The sequence below is a fragment of the Pristis pectinata genome, chromosome 4 (assembly GCF_009764475.1).
Source record: "Pristis pectinata isolate sPriPec2 chromosome 4, sPriPec2.1.pri, whole genome shotgun sequence".
NCBI lineage: Eukaryota > Metazoa > Chordata > Chondrichthyes > Rhinopristiformes > Pristidae > Pristis > Pristis pectinata.
The window spans coordinates 87794253-87812120 of record NC_067408.1 but is presented as its reverse complement, the minus strand read 5'-3'; the positions used below and the strand labels follow the sequence as shown (position 1 = coordinate 87812120).

The window sequence follows — 17868 nt, the reverse complement described above, 5'->3', positions numbered from 1 at the left end:
AGGTAACACCGAACAATCTGAATGCCAAAAAAGATAACTGCACAGAATAAATTACTAAATTTTAATGCAAGTTAAACAAATGACAGTGGCAAGGTGATGTAATTTAAAGATAAAGATATTTCAAACAGTGTACATGATCAGCCAATTATCGCAAACTGCTCCAGTAATGAGGTGCACTAACACAAGTTGTCCCCTCATTGATACAAACTATCAAATGGTGCAAGAATATAGAAACAGTTATTTTATGGAGAAAATTCCCAATATGAATTTGGATTCTTCTGTAGACGAGAGCACAATATATCTATGTATATATACACCTTGTATATCTTCACAAGATGAAGAACGAATCAAACAAAGTAGCTGCTATCAAAATTTGTTGCTATATGCATCCAGTTCTCCACAATATGAAGGCTGAATGGAACATGCAATGTTACAAAACAAAAATGGCATTACCTTGGTGCAATTTCTATTAATTCCTATAAAGGATAAAATTGAAACCTTGCGGGGAAAAGACTGCACATAACAAGTTGGCAAAATTGTGGACTGGCAAGGTGGGTTTAAAGCAACAAGGGCTGCTGAAATGAGAGGGATAAACTGCCTGGGAAAGAGGAAGGAGAGATTTTTTTTTTAGATCTTGTCATTGTTCCAATGTTTTTATTTGTTTTTGAACACACAAGTTCATTTCTTTTTGAACAATATTTTTGTTGTAAAAGGTCTCCGACATTTCCAGACTTTTGTCATAGTTTTAAAGTGCCATTCATCAGGGGATATGGGGAATATTTCATCGCATCCCTAACATGTGCAATGCCGATGAGAGAAAGGCTTTTGCTAAGCAAGAGAAAAGTCGCTCACTGCTGACTCGCTCCTGGCCACAATATTTAAGAGGCTGGAACATTTAAGTTTCTCAGCCTATGCCTTGAATTTGTCTAGACCCTTTTCCAGCCAGGTACAGGCTGTTTTGTTTACCAAGTTGCAAATGGAATTGAATATGCTGGAATGAGTGAACACCTCCTCTTCGGACCTTGTGATGGATGGGTGCTTATCATGAAACAACTGGAAGTGATTATGCCTGAGAAACTACTTTGAGGAATTTCTACCAGGAAATTTCACGTAGTTGTGATGATTGCTCTCCACCACATTTCCTTTCTTCGTGAGCTCTGGCTCCAACCAGTATCATCTCATCTGACAGATGGCACCCCTAAAAGCACAGTATTTCTCTAGAATGTCAGCATGGTTTGTGGTCAAGTCTGCAGAAAAGACATCTTCTGCTTTGCTGTGGTTGCCATCTCCTTCCCTTACAACTCATCACCATCTGTTCTTCCAGTAGCCATCCAACTCAAAACATTTAATGTACCTTAATTATAAATACCTGACAAATGCCATTGCTGAATTGTTCACTTTAAAAACTACTGCGCAGTTCTTCAAACACTTAATTATTAACATGTCAAAAAATCTGCTTACTTGATGAGTGCTGCAATTATCTGAACATTTAATGCTGAACCACTGACAAATCGATCATGTAGAATCTGAAATCCATTTAATGTCCCAAATTTGTTGATAAGATCCACAAGCCAACCCTATAGAGAAGTTAAAAGTCAAAATTCATGTCATCTATATACATTAAACTGTTGTAACAATGCTTTGGCTGTCAGGGGAAACCAAAAGCTCATCCCTTCACTTTCACCGTATAATCAAACTTAGAGAGAAACCAACATATTTTTCTTCAGGTTCTGCAATACTATGAGTATTTCACAAGCACAAGTAAGCTGTGCCCTGATCAGTGCTCCTGCAAATCAACAGTTGCACAAGTGCAGAACGTGTTAACTCTTGTACTTCCAGGATTGAGCCTTGCTGGAAAAGTACTTTGGCTACAGCTCATAGAATCCATAGAAGGTCAGTCAGAGTGGCAAGCCAATTTAACATTAGCTTTAATTATATGAAAATATCACAATTAACCTACATACCAACATGAACTTTATTGGAATATTTTCAGAATTAATGAGGTGAAAGATCTTACCATAGTTCATGCTGTTTTAGCACTGACCATCATGTTAAATATACCTCTGATGAGCACCAGTACTAAATTCCCAGAGTTCTGCATCAATATAATTTCATCCCAAAGCTTGAAAAGGAGCCACAGAGCTTGGTAATTAACACTGTAATCCACAAAACATTATTTCTCGAAAATGGTTGTAGATGAATCGTGTTGCATGACTGCAGCCATTAGAAATCTTCATAATAATAGACTATTTCCTGCTACAGATCTTTAAATCCAGCAGTGAGAGGAGGGAGACAACTAGGCAAGTATACAGTGGCAGGCAAAAGTTTGGGCACCCCGGTCAAAATTTCTGTTACAGTGAATAGCTAAGCGAGTAAAAGATGACCTGATTTCCAAAAGGCATAAAGTTAAAGATGACACATTTCTTTAATATTTTAAGATTACTTTTTTTTCCATCTTTTACAGTTTCAAAATAACAAAAAAAGGAAAAGGGCCCGAATCAAAAGTTTGGGCACCCTGCATGGTCAGTACTTAGTAACACCCCCTTTGGCAAGTATCACAGCTTGTAAATGCTTTCTGTAGCCAGCTAAGAGTCTTTCAATTCTTGTTTGGTGGATTTTCGCCCATTCTTCCCTGCAAAAGGCTTCTAGTTCTATGAGATTCTTGGGCCGTCTTGCATGCACTGCTCTTGAGGTCTATCCACAAATTTTTGATGATGTTTAGGTCAGGGGACTGTGAGGGCCATGGCAAATCCTTCAGCTTGTGCCTCTTGAGGTAGTCCATTGTGGATTTTGAGGCGTGTTTAGGATTGTCATCCTGTTGTAGAAGCCATCCTCTTTTCATCTTCAGCTTGCTTTTTTAAACAGATGGTGTGATGTTTGCTTCCAGAATTTGCTGGTATTTAATTGAATTCATTCTTCCCTCTACCAGTGAAATGTTCCCCGTGCCACTGGCTGCAATACAAGCCCAAAGCATGATCGATCCACCCCCCGTGCTTAACAGTTGGAGAGGTGTTCTTTTCATGAAATTCTGCACCCTTTTTTCTCCAAACATACCTTTGCTCATTGCGGCCAAAAAGTTCTATTTTAACTTCCAAAATGCATCAGGCTTGTTTAGATGTTCCTTTGCAAACTTCGGATGCTGAATTTTGTGGTGAGGATGCAGGAAAGGTTTTCTTCTGATGACTCTTCCATGAAGGTCATATTTGTGCAGGTGTGGCTGCACAGTAAAACAGTGCACCAGCACTCCAGAGTCTGCTAAATCTTCCTGAAGGTCTTTTGCAGTCAAACAGGGGTTTTGATGTGCCTTTCTAGCAATCCTACGAGCAGTTCTCTCGGAAAGTTTTCTTGGTCTTCCAGACCTCAACTCGACCTCCACCGTTCCTGTTAACTGCCATTTCTTAATTACATTACGAACTGAGGAAACGGCTACCTGAAAACGCTTTGCTGTCTTCTTATAGCCTTCTCCTGCTTTGTGGGCATCACTTATTCTAATTTTCAGAGTGCTCGGCAGCTGCTTATAAGAGCCCATGGCTGCTGATTGTTGGGACAAGGTTTGAGGAGTCAGGGTATTTATAAAGCTTTGAAATTTGCATCATCTGGCCTTTCATAACTTTGACTGAACAAGCCATAGCCCTAACAAGCTAATGAAGGTCTGAGACCTTGGTAAAAGTTATTCGAGAGCTCAAATCTCTTGGGGTGCCCAAACTTTTGCATGGTGCTCATTTCCTTTTTTCACTCTAAAATTGTACAAAACAAAAATAATACACTAATCTTGCTTAAAATGTTGAAAAGAATGTTTCATCTTTAACTTTAATGACTTTTGGAGATCAGTTCATCTTCTCCTCACTTAACTATTCACAGTAACAGAAATTTTGACCAGGGGTGCCCAAACTTTTGCATGCCACTGTACAGATTGTTAACCATCAATCGCTGGCCATAGAAAGAACAGCAGCCCAATACACTAAAAATAAATTCATTTTTGCTACCAACAACTTTCCTATCCACTTCTAAAGATAATGTTTAATTCCACACCCATGCTCCATCATCTGAAACCTCTGACTGACAGGCTATTCAACCAGTGGTATTTCAGCTAAACAGTTTCTTGCTTTCAGCTCCACGTCCATTGAACCAGAACTATAAAGCAAACATCAAGTGTGGAAATTCCTCCCAACTGTAATTTTAGCACATCAGCTTCTGCTCCAATAGAAAGTGTAACTCAGTAGAAACCTGACACGAAATCTGTAATGATATTAACATGAAAAAGAAATTACAGATGCTGGAAATCTGAAATAAAAACAGAACATGCTGCTAACTCTCAGGTCAGGCAGCATCTGTGGAGAGTGTTAGCTTTTCAGGTCCAAAATCTTCATCAGAAGGGTCTGTGACCCAAAACCTTAACTGTTTCTCTTTCCACAGGTGCTGCTGGACCTGCTGAGTGTTTCCAGCATGATGTCAGCATGCTTGGCTTATATTTGTAGAATAAACTTACAGAAATCTTTAAGAGACCAATTTTTAAGTGGTCTTTATAATTTCACTTTGTCAGCACTGTGAAACTAATTAAAATTTGGGTAATAGTAAAGGAAATGGACAAATCACTGTTTGAAAATTTTGTATTTGTGTACTAAGTGTGCTGCTTTCAATTTATAGTTATTTCAAATTTCCATTCTAGAGACCCATACATTGCTAAGTGATAGTAACAGAAACATCAAAAAATAATGTAAATCCTTAAAATTATTTTACAAGATTTAAAAACAAGCCAGCCCCAAGATACAAGTTTGGTGTGGTACATTTACAATGATAATAATCATAATAATTCCAACAACTATTAGTTTGTTTGCAATTATGAAAATCAAATAAAAATAACAATTCTAGTTTCTCCTAACCTTGGGTGAACGTGGGTCAGGCGGACGTGCAAAGAGTTCATCTTCAGCTAGCTGCACTCCAGCAGGAACAGTTTCAGAGGGACGGGTACCATTGTAGATATGAAATTTGCAGTGAGGATTTAAGGCCATTGCAAGGAGTTCAAGAAGAGGAAACCAGTCCTGGGACAGCTTGGCCACACACAGTTCTATGAGGCGATGGGTATTATTTATAATACATCTCTTAAGGGAAAAAGAAAAGTCAGTTAAGCATTAAACCAGAGTCTGCAATAGTATATCAGATCTGCAAAAGAAAAAAAATACAAGATGAGCATTTCCACTTATCAGTCGAATCATATTAATAGTTCTAATATCCTAATTTTGCCAATCTTTGCTACTACACACCAATCCTTCATGCACTATTACACATTAAAAGAAAAGTGCAGCATTTTTGCTGCAAAGGAGCCATTAGGCTCAAGCAGTTCTTGTTTGGAATTGACAAATGGGAGAATTTTCGCAAAATGTTATATGCCCATTAAGTGTCAGTAAGTCATAGGTTTTGCTTGCTTGCTTGCCTCACCAGAACTGAGAAGGTGAAAGTTTAAAATATCTTGGGGAGAAGAGATCAAAAGAAAATTACAGAGCCACAACAATTAATGTAGCTGAGAAAGAGAACATTATCTTCACTTTTGGCTTGACTGCAGCAGTACATGCATTAACGCATTCAAACTTATTATTAGAACATTTATCCTGATATAGAAGGAAGGTCATTTTAAACAATGACCAATTCCTTTTTTTATGCTTCCCTCAGAAATTTTCACACAACTAATATGACTAATCCAGTACGGTATTGTGTATTGAACGCAGACATCCACCGCATTACTGGGAACAGTGAGTATTTTTTGTTAATTGTCTTTTAAACCACTAAATTTTGCATGCTTCCAACCTGCATTTTTTTTAAAGACTAAGTTTCCTCATCTCAAACTGAAAGACTGTGTATTTAACACTGTTCATTGTCCTCTAGCAAGATCTTCATTCTTGGGGATGTGGATATTATCAAGTTGAGTCAAGACAAGATCACATGATACTTTAACCACACAAAGTCATTTACAATTGGTTGAGCAGCATTATTCTAAAACCAATAGAAAAGCTGGCATGAATGGGAGCACAAAATTGCTTTCCTCTTAATCTCTAATTCTGGATCCTAAATTAGGGACCACAACAGTTGATCTGGATGATCCAATAGTTTTGGAAAACAGCTGCTTTTATTTTGAACCAAGATGAAAAATGCAGCAGTTGCTGCTGCTTGCATCACAGCTCATTATTATTTGTAAAAATTACCAACCAATGCATTCAAATATCCATAGCTTTAAGTGATGAAAGCAACAAGAGCAGGAGACCTCTCACAAGCTACACTAACAAGGCTGACAAAATTGCCTAGAATCAACTTAATCCAAGCCCAAACACATCACAGGTCAACTTCCTCTAACTGCAGAATTGTGATACAAGTCAGAATCAGATTTATTATGACTGACTTATATGATGTGAAATTTGTTTTTGTGGCAGCAGTACAGTGCAGAGACATAAAATTACTATAAATTACAAAAATAAATAAATAGTACAAAAAAATAACAAGGTAGTGTTCATTCAAAAATTGGAATCGTTGAGTGCGGGTATTCAGGCTCCTGTACTTCCTCGCTGATGGTAGTGACGAGAAGAGGGCATGTCCCGGATGGTGAGGGCCCTTAATGATGGATGCCACCTTCTTGAGGCACTGCCTCTTAAAGATGTCCTCAATGTTGGGGAGAGCTGTGCCCATGTTGGAGCTGGCTGAATCACTAAACAGCATGGGGTATGCATCATCTCACTCATTCCACAAATCCAATTTACCTCAGAGTAACCCCACATTACACACTTTCAAGAGCCAGACAGAGGCAAAGCTAAGTCAAGCCAATTCCTGAAACATCAGGAACTACACAAATTCAAAAGATGAGGTTTTTATCTTTCCATTGTTAAAACTTCTATGCTCACACAGTTGCTCTTGTTGCAAGGGTATTTTCTCCTCACACAAAATAAAACTGACCCTGTGCAAAAATCAGTGATTGCCCTTTACAAACAAATGGCAACACATTATATGTCCTCATTGTAACGTTATCATTGGACATCCAGAGAGCAATTGCTCATCAAGGAGGAATGACGCAGCAGATAGAGAATGGTAGTCACCTTCTGCATGTTGGTGACATGAGAAAGGCTGCAGATGCTGGAAATCTGAAGCAACATACACGAAATGCAACAGTAACTCAGCAGGTCAAGCAGCATTTATGGAGGGAAATGAAGAGTTGATGTTTCGGGCCGAGACCCTTCATCAGGACCCTCTGCATGTTTGTATGATAGTAGAAAAACACCCAAGATTACATGACAAAAATCATAGCCACCTTTACTGGTGTGACCACCTGCAAGGAGTTGTGGCTGGTGCAACATGCAGATCTTGAGAATGGAGCTAGCATAGAGGATAGGGGTTAAAAGTGAAATGGACTACCTGGAAGGTCCTAACTCACCTTCATATCCCAGTTGGCTTAGCAAGTGCTGATAACAACTTAGGCACTTGATTGCAGTGAGGGACTAAAAACACACCTTTAAAGTTAGTCCAGGGCTTGAGGATAGAGAACACATGATTTGGGATCTTGCCAAGGACAGTCTGTGAACTCTACATCATACCCGGCCAAGGAAAGTGTTGTCACTTTGGCAGATGGACACGAAGGACAATGGTATTTAGCTTTGACTTACACAAAATGTCATTATAATGAAATTGAAAGTGCATCACATATGGAATTCATTTTCCCTATTAAACAAGATTTTGAATTCTGTGGTAAAAATTTCCTTACCAATAAAATGCAGTAAATTTCAGTTTATCAAAATTGATAAACAATTTCCATCATTAAAGTCCTACACAAAGTTTTTTTAAAAATCTCATGAATCAATTGTTTAAAAATGGTAAGAACAAAGGGCTGTATTAACAGTCACAATGAGAGGCTTTTAGATGAAACACGAGTGTTCATTTCAGGCTGAGCCTATGAACCATTGTAACAGTAATTCCCATATTACATTGAACAGTTCCCTCATACAATGAGGTGGACCATGACTTTACGATCTACCTTGTTGTGACCTTGCACCTTTTTGCACTGCACTTTCTCTGTAGCTGTGACACTTTACTCTGTACTGTTATTGTTTTTACCTGTACTACATCAATGCACTCTGTACTAACTCAATGTAACTGCACTGTGTAATGAACTGACCTATATGATTGGTATGCAAGACAAGTTTTTCACTGTATCTCAGTACAAGTGACAATAATAAACCAATATCAATAGAATTCAGGCAATTTCATAATGCTGCAAGAGGACATTCAGGCACGAGCTGAAATATGACATCTAACAATTATAGCATCCAAATGTCAGGAAATCTCTCAAAATATTTTAACATCTGTCTTTAAACATTTGGCAACGTTAGCATTGTCAGATCTTTCACCAAATATTGTGGATGCAATAGCAGATCAGAGACCGAGTATTCAATAATAAGATTTGGTAAATGGAGTAAATGAAAAAATGTGAAAATGTCCATTTTTAACATAAAAACAAAGGGATGTTTATTGGAAAGGGGAGAAATTACAGAACTCTGAAATGCAGGATAAAATTGCTATTCTTGTGCATGATCTGCAACAAGGCTAGTATACAGGTATTACAAGCTAACAGAAGGTTAAATATCTATTGCCAGAGAAATTGAATACAAAAGTGGATAGGTTATTATTCAGTGATACAGGGCATTGCTGAGACTAGATCAGAAGCATTGTATACAGCATTGGTCTTCTTAGTTAAAGAGAAGGATGTTAATGCACTAGGTTTACTGGACTGATAATTGAAATGAGCAAGATGTCCTACAAGGAAAGGCTGGACAGGCTAGGTTTGATTATACCAGAGCTTAGAAGAGCAAGGAGGGAACTTGACTGATACACATCAGACCTGAAGGGTCCTTGATAGATGGATGTGGAGAGGAAGCTTCTTGTGGGAGAATACAGAACTAAGGGTCACTATTTAAAAGGGGTCACCCACTTAAGATAGAGATGAAGCAAAAGCATTTCTCTTAAGGTCATGGGTTTTTGGAACCATCTTCCTCAAACCTGTCTTCCTTGTGGCTGTACAATATTGGTTAACTGCACTTGAGCATTGTGCACAGTTCTGGTTGCCACACTACAGGAAGGAATTGGTAAAAATGGAGTGCACAGAAGAGATTCACCAGGATGTAGCTCTAAGCAGAGATTGGATAGGCAGGTTTATTTTCACTGGAACACAGAGGATGAGGGGTGACCTTATAGAGGTTTATAAAATTATGAGGGGCAAATATACAATAAATAGTCAGTCTTTTGCCCAGGTCATGGGAGTTTGCAACTAGAGGGCACAGGTTCAAGGTGAGAGGCGAGAAATTTAAAGGAGATCCGAGGAGACAAGTTTTTTCACACACAGGGTGGTGGTTATTTGGAACAATCTGCCAAAGGAGGTGATGGAGGCTGATACAATTGCAATGTTTAAAAGGCATTTGGATAGGTACTTAAGAAAAGAAGAATGAGAGGGATACGACCCTAATTCTGGCAAATGTGATTAGTTTATTTAGGCATCGTGATCGACATGGATGAGTTGGGCAAAAGGGCCCATTTCTGTGCTGCACAATTCTAGAAAAAGGATGGTGGAAGCAGAGTCTTTGAATATTTAAGGCACCGAGGGATAGATCCTTGTTGAATAAGGAAGTGAAAGCTTGAGTTGAGTTTACAATCAAATCAGCCATGACCTTCTCAAATGGTGGAGCAGACCCAAGGTGCCAGTGACCCACTCCCGCCACATGTATGTATTTAAGTGACTCACCCCCCGACTCCTCAAAGTCTTTTCATCATTCACAAGGCAGAAAGCAGGGGTATGATGGAACATTTGCCCAGATGCATACACTGAAGCTTGATATCCAACACAAAGGAGCTGTACACCATCCTCTATATTTGGGTACAGTCTGCTCCACTTAGGAACTTGTCAAGACATCTTCAACAGTACCTCTCAAACCCACAATCAATGTAATTTGGGAAAACTGGGAAGCAGAATGCTAACATCCCTTAACTACCCTATCCACCTGTGAGGCAACTTTCATGGATCTGTGGATATGAACCCTCAGGTCCCTCTGCCCCTCCACACTACCCAGAATCCTGCCATTAACTTTGTACTCTGCCTTTGAGTTCATCCCTCCAAAGTGTACCACCTCACACTTCTCCAGATTGAACTCCATCTGCCACTTCTCAGCCCAGCTCTGCATCCTATCAATGTCCCTCTGCAATCTTCGACAATCCTCCACACTATCCACACCACCACCAACCTTTGTGTTGTCTGCAAACTTGTCAACCCACCCTTCTACCCCCTCATCCAAGTCATTAATAAAAATCACAAAAAGCAGAGGTCCCAGAACCCATCCTTGCAGGACACCGCTAGTCACAGCCCTCCAATCTGAATGCACTCCCTCCACCACAACCCTCTGCTTTCTATAGGCAAGCCAATTCTGAATCCACACGGCCAAGCTTCCCTGGATCCCATGCCCTCTGACCTTCTGAAGCCTACCATGTGGAACCTCGTCAAATGCCTTACTAAAATCCATGTAGACCACATCTACTGCACTACCCTCATCAATCTGACTGGTCACCTCCTCAAAGAACCCTATCAGGCTTATGAGACACGATCTGCCCTTCACAAAGCCATGCTGGCTGTCCCTGATCAGACCATGATTCTCTAAATGCCCATAGATCCTATCTCCAAGAATCTTTTCCAACAGCTTGCCCACCACAGACGTAAGGCTCACTGGTCTGTAATTCCCTGGACTATCCCTACTACATTTTTTGAATAAGGGGACAACATTTGCCATCCTCCAATCCTCTGGTACCATTCCCATGGACAACGGGGACTCAAAGATCCTAGCCAACGGTTCAGCAATCTCCTCCCTTGCCTTGCGGAGCAGCCTGGAGAATATTCAGTCAGGCCCTGGGGATTTATCTGTCCTAATATTTTCTAACAGCTCCAACATATCCTCTCTCTTGATATCAACATGCTCTCAAACATTAACCTTACCAACACTGTCCTCAGCGTCATCAAGGCCCCGCTCCTTGGTGAATACTGAAGTGAAGTATTCATTGAGGACCTCACCCACTTCCACAGCTTCCAGGCACATCTTCCCACCTTTGTCTCTGATCGGGCCTACCTTTACTCTCATCATCCTTCTGCTCTTCACATAAGTGAAAAATGCCTTGGGATTTTCCTTAACCCTACTCGCCAAGGCCTTGTCAAGTCCCCTTTTTAAGTTCCTTCCTTGCTACCCTATATGCCTCATGAGCCCTACCTGATCCTTGCTGCCTAAACCTTATGTATACTGCCTTCTTCCTCCTAACTAGATATTCCACCTCTCTTGTCACCCATGGTTCCTTCACCCTGCCATTCTTTCTCTGCCTCACCGGGACAAATTTATCCCTAACATCCTGCAAGAGATCCCTAAACAACGACCACATCTGCATAGTACAATTCCCTTCAAGAATGTCATCCCAATTTACACTCCCAAGTTTTAGCCTTATAGCCTCATAATTTGCCCTTCCCCAATTAAATATCTTCCTGTCCTCTTTGCTCCTATCCTTGTCCATGACAATGCTAAAGGTTAGGGAGCGGTGGTCACTGTCCACCAAATGCTCACCCACTGAGAGATCTGTCACCTGACCCAGTTCATTACCTGATACTAGATCTAATATGACATTCCCTCTAGTTGGTCTGTCAATGTACTGTGACAGGAATCAGTCCTGGACACACTTAAACTCTGCCCCGTCTAAACCTTTGGTACTAAGCAGGTGCCAATCAATATTTGGGAAGTTGAAGTCTCCCACGATAAAAACCCTGCTATTCTTGCACCTTTCCAAAATCTGCCTCCCAATATGCTCCTCAGTATCCTTGCTGCTACCAGGGGGCCTATAGAATACTCCCAGTAGAGTAACTGCACCTTTCTTGTTCCTAATTTCCACCCATATTGACTCTAGAGAGGATCCTTCTACATTATCCACCCTTTCTGCAGCTGTAATAGTATCCTTGACCAGTAATGCTGCTCCTCCTCTTCTTCTTCCCCCAGTGCCCCCCCTGCCCCCCCCCAATCCCTTTTAAGACACTGAAATCCAGGAATATTCAATATCCATTCCTGCCCTGGTGACAGCCAAGTCTCTGCAAGAGCCACAATATCATAGTCCCATGTACTTATCCAAGCCCTCAGTTCATCACCCTTATTCCTGATACTTCTTGCATTTAAGTAACTGCACTTTAGCCCATCCACCTTTCTACTTTTATACCCAATACTCTGCTTCTCCTTCCTCAAAGCCAATGTTAGATCTGACTTTACTCCATGCACTTCTTCCATCCCTCTGGTTCCCATCCCCCTTGCAAACTAGTTTAAACCCTCCTGTACCACACTAGCAAACCTGCCTGCAAGGATATTGGTCCCCCTCGAGTTCAGGTGTAACCCATCCACTCTGTACAGGTCCCACCTTCCCCAGAAGAGATCCCAATGATCCAAAAATCTAAATCTTTGCCCCCTGCACCAACTCCTCAGCCACGCATTCAACTGCCATCTCCTTCTATTCTTACCTTCACTATCATGTGGCACTGGCAACAATCCTGAGATTGCTACCCATGAGGGCCTGTTCTTCAGCTTTCTGCCCAGCTCCCTAAACTCCCTTTTCAGGACCTCATCCCCCTTCCTACTTATGTCGTTGGTACCAACATGTACCACGACTTCCGGCTGCATTCCCTCCCGCTCAAGAATGCTGTGGACCTGATCAGAGACATCCTGGACCCTGGCACCTGGAAGGCAACATACTATCCAGGATTCTCGCTCACATCCACAGAACGTCCTGTCTGGATATTAGGGGCAGATGTTAAATGCTGCAAGTCCAATGAATATCATAAAGGAAAATGCTTGTGGTCTATTATAAAAATCCAAACTATTTTTACATATGGTTTTCCTGGACCCACCCTCTAATATATTAAAACCCAAATCAGTTTAAAGACTTTACCAAGCTGTACATGAACTTTTGAAAAATTATGTTCCTGTAACCCAACATTATTTCTGTACATTCTTTGGTGTCTTTCCAACAATTTCAAAATCCCATACATTGCTTATCCTCAAGATTCATTACATCTTACTCTTTTAAATTATGAAGCCACAAATATTTAACAATAAAACATCTGGTAAAACAAATATTCCCAATTAGAATTAAGCTATAGTGGGAACAGTGAAAGAACCTGAATCACTGCTATATAGCTAGTTGTTCATTAAAAGTAAAAGGATAACAATTGCTAATAATTAAGGTGAAAAAAATTTGGGGCAATGCAAGCAGCTGTATAAGCTTAAAAAGTTTCACTAAATTATCATTTAAGTTAGTATGAATTAGGAAACTCTAATACCTTAACTTGTTCAAATTAATTTTCATAAAAGATTTCATAAAATTAAAGTGAAGCATTTTACTATAAGATACTTACATGAATTTCAAATTTCCAGCCACTCACAGCCTCATCTGTTAGAATTTTTGTGAAAGAAATTGTGAGCCCATCACGAAAAAAGCGTTGACATGCTTCACTTTTAATATCAAGGCCTTGAAATGAAAAAAAAATCAAAAATGTTGTGTACATCTAGCAATTAACAGTCCCTCCATCATAAATCAGGATAAATCACAAATATCACAAGAACAATTTTTTTTATGTACAGTAAAACACCATCAATCCAGCCTGCTCGAGACTTTGGTGGTGCTGGACTGGCAGATTTTCTAGGTATTGAATGTTTTTTCCTTTTAGTACCCCAACACAATTTTAATTTGGTTTAAGATGTTACATGGTAGGATAATAAATTTTCCAGTGAACACAGCAAGCTTAAAAGGGAGTGCAGGAAACAGGGAACTGCAACTTTGAAGGGAGCATGGGAAACAGGGTCCTAAAATGTTTTGAGGGAGCACTGGAAACAGGGCCCCAGCAAGTTTAAACTGAGCATTGGAAACAGAACTAAGTGGATTTAAAACGATTGCAGGGAACAGAGAAAATAAAAATCACCCAGTTAGCAAGATGCCAAACCATGGGGATTTCTGAATAACCCGACAGTGGATTATCAGTTATACTAAATATAGATTAAAGATTAAATTGATATAACCCAGCACACCACCAACTATTTTGAGATAGCCATTCTTGAGTCAAATACCAATGAATATGGAACTGAACTCAGTTTGATTTCACATGATTTAGACATCATGAATTCAAATTACCCATCATTCTGCACTCTCAGAATTTATTCAAGAGTCTAATTTAAGTATCTGAATAAAATGCTTAAGGGAATAACCTCTTGGGCACCAGACTTACAGTTAAACCTGCAATTCCTATTTTGAAACCTTTGTAAATTAAAACTTTGGGCCAAAGTTTCAATGTGAAAACTATACATTTACTTTTTATTAATCAAAGTGCGAGACAAAATGCAGCTTTCAATTTATATTATTTCATGATCCATAGTTAAGACTATCCTTCACTTTCCATAGTTTGAGGAATTACAAAATGCCACTGAATAGCATTATGGTACCATGACAACAACCTTTCCCTCAATGTTAACAAAACAAAAGAGATGGTCATTGACTTCAGGAAAGGGGGCGGTGTACATGCACCTGTCTACATCTATGGTGCTGAGGTCGAGCAGGTTGAGAGTTTCAAGTTCCTGGCAGTGAACATCACCAACAGCTTGTCCTGGTCAAATCACGTAGAAGCCACGGCTAAGAAAGCTCACCAGTGCCTCTACTTCCTCAGGAGGCTTAAGAAATTTGGTTTGTCCCCTTTGACCCTCACCAACTTTTACCAATGCACCACAGAAAGCATCCTATCTGGATGTATCACAGCTTGGTATGGTAACTGCTCTGCCCAGGACCGCGAGAAACTGCAGAGTTGTGGACACGGCCCAGCGCATCACGGACACTAGCCTCCCCTCCTTGGACTGTCTTTACCTCTCATTGTTTTGGCGAAGCAGCCAGCATAATCAAAGACCCCACCCACCCAGGACATTCTCTCTTCTCTCCTCTTCCATCAGGTAGAAGATACAGGAGTCTGACGGCACGTACCATCAGACTTAAGGACAGCTTCTACCCCGCTGTGCTACGACTATTGAACAGTTCCCTTATACAATGAGATGGACTATGACCTCACGATCTACCTTGTTGTGACCTTGCATCTTATTGCACTGCACGTTCTCTGTAGCTGTGACACTTTACTCTGTACTGTTATTGTTTTTACCTGTACTATTTCAATGCACTCTGTACTAAATGTAACTGCACTGTGTAATGAATTGACCTGTACGATCAGTATGCATGACAAGTTTTTTTTTACTGTACCTCGGTACAAGTGACAATAATAAACCAATACCAATAATATCTGGCGCATATGCTGGATTGTATAGAGTTGTAAGTTGATAGGCAAAACCATGATGTACACAATTTATCAGTAAGGTAGCATGCGATATAGCTTTGAAGCAATTTTTTGGGACAGATGGAGCATGGACAGGCTTTGCGATTCAAAAAGGTCAACTCAGAAAACTGACATGTTCATCCAACATCAAGCTGTTGACACGCTTGAAGAGTTACAGTCATCATTTGATTGCAGTCTTCTTACTCAAGCAGTTGATACCAACTAAGGAAAAACACTCATGTTCCATGGCCAGAGTCTTGAAAGAACATTGTTAAGTCTCTCAATCTCAAAAGGATTTGACAGTGTAGAAGTCAAGGTACTGTTCTGACACATTGAAAGCATAGGACCTATAAATCCGAGACTAACAAATCCAATAGGAAACTCATTACAAGGAATAAATAAGTTGAACAGTATGGATGTATCTCAGGGAAAGCTTGGCAAGTACACAAGGAAGGAGGAAATACCAGGATATGCTGAAGCACTGAGAACAGAAAACAAGTTCATCATGGATAAAGAGAACAGAACTGCACATTTCCTATACATATTTGCCCTTGTGATTATATCGAATCATGAGATATTATTTTCAAGCTAGGTGGAAGATTTCCTTTTATTCTAGACAATGAAAAATAAGGAAAATATTGCACACAAAACATAATATTTACTGGCGAATCCTTTCCTTTAAAACATTCCCTTTAAAACCAAGATGATGTCTTTATATTCTGCTAAATATGCCTTTTTCTTTCTTCAAACATTAACTAGTAGCAATGACACACAACCAGAAGGAAAATTACTGTTACAGAAAATGCTGGGGATACTCGGGTCAGGTAGCATCTATCAGTGAAATATTAATGCCATTTCCTCTCACCAGATGCTGCTTAACCTGATGAATATCCCCCTTCATTTTGTTTTCATTTTAGATCCCTAACGTGCAGTTTTTTTTCCGACTTTTCAGATGTGACTGTCAGATAGCTCACTGCAATCTTATTCCTCCAAATCTGAAGGGCCTTCAGTTTTATTTTATACAATTAAAACTAAGTATTTTCCTCTATCTTTTAATAACTTAATAGTTCAACAGATCAATCTGTTTCTAAAATCCAAAGTACTCATTTACCTGTAAAATTAAAATAGCTTCAAAAAATTACTTACTTTTTTTACTAAGGTCTATAGCAGCTTCAAGTAAAACTTCTAATTCACCTTTCGGCAACACTGGGACCACCCAACGAGGCCTGCAAAATGCAAAAATATTAACAAGTTGTACACGAATGCAGATTATCATTGTTCCAGATTAGGCGCACTCACCTATTAATCATATCATCCAGCTTTGCTAAATCGGTGTGAGGAAATGCAGGCTCCTCTTCCTCAAGTTGAGGAGGAGCATCACCTTGTCCTTGTTCATCAGGAGGGCTAACTGGAGAGTTTTCACTTGATGTATTAGGTGAAGAGGTCTGTTGGATAAGAGAAAAGCAAGTTCAATATTGGATCTACACTATTTTATCCAATTTGTCTGTGCAGTTGTCTTTCTACAAACCCATTTCCTGTTAAGTATTTAACTAAGATCGTATTAAGATTTTTAAAAAAATCTAAGGAAATTCTTGTTCCTTCCTTTTAAGTACACTTTATTTGATTTAATTACTGTGTACACTTTATACAATACATTAATAAAGATAATTGAGCGGGATCAAAAACTGAAAAGTACCATTACATGAAGTGACTGAAATTTCTTAAACTGGCAATGTAAAATATATTTCATAAGATGTACTGACTGATCTTGCCTAAAGTGAGCCACTGCCATATAGCAGGAAGTATTTGAGTTGCATTCAGAAATACACCTTTATATTGATGCAGAACCAACAGCATCTACTTTGGCTCGACAATAGTACTTTCCAAATCCAACTTGAGCACATCATCTGAGCTGTCACCAGTTCAGTTTGGAATAGTAATGTGTTAAGGAGGGGGCATTGAGATACCTGCCCTCAATTGAGCATAAAATGACAAATTAGCTAAAATGCAGGGTTGTACAACCCAGTGACCTAGTGAATATTAAGCCCTCAAAAGACGAAAGAATATAACCTAGTCACCTCTCATATTTTTGGGAAAATACACAAAATTTGTTTACCTGGTTTCCTATAGTACAAGGCTTGGAAATATAAACAGCAAGAAGATTAATGTAGTGGGGCATAGACTGATGAAATGGCTAAATACATTTAAGAGGATACAGGGTTCACAGGTTTAGAAGGAATAAGAGGAACATGGATAGATCACTGAAGGACATAAAACAAGGGTTTAAATAGGTTATATTTAAACTATTAGACAGTTAATAGCAGGTTACAAGATCAGTGGTGGGGCTTCAACCACGTACAACCTACATTCATGATGTTTGAAAAACAAGTTTACTGATGAAAAAAATAGGTGAGAAAGTCAACTCTGAAGTTAATGCTCATAGTTTGCAATGGCATACA

At 39.5% G+C, this 17868-nt stretch overlaps 1 protein-coding gene across 1 annotated transcript in view; it reads right to left on the bottom strand.

Moving 5' to 3' along the window:
• Nucleotides 1-17868, bottom strand: part of usp9 (ubiquitin specific peptidase 9) — a 196747-nt gene that overhangs the window by 134093 nt on the left and 44786 nt on the right. The window contains 5 exon segments of the mRNA XM_052015032.1: nucleotides 1462-1577; nucleotides 4884-5102; nucleotides 13457-13569; nucleotides 16556-16635; nucleotides 16709-16854. Of these exon segments, the coding sequence (XP_051870992.1) occupies nucleotides 1462-1577; nucleotides 4884-5102; nucleotides 13457-13569; nucleotides 16556-16635; nucleotides 16709-16854 (674 nt within the window).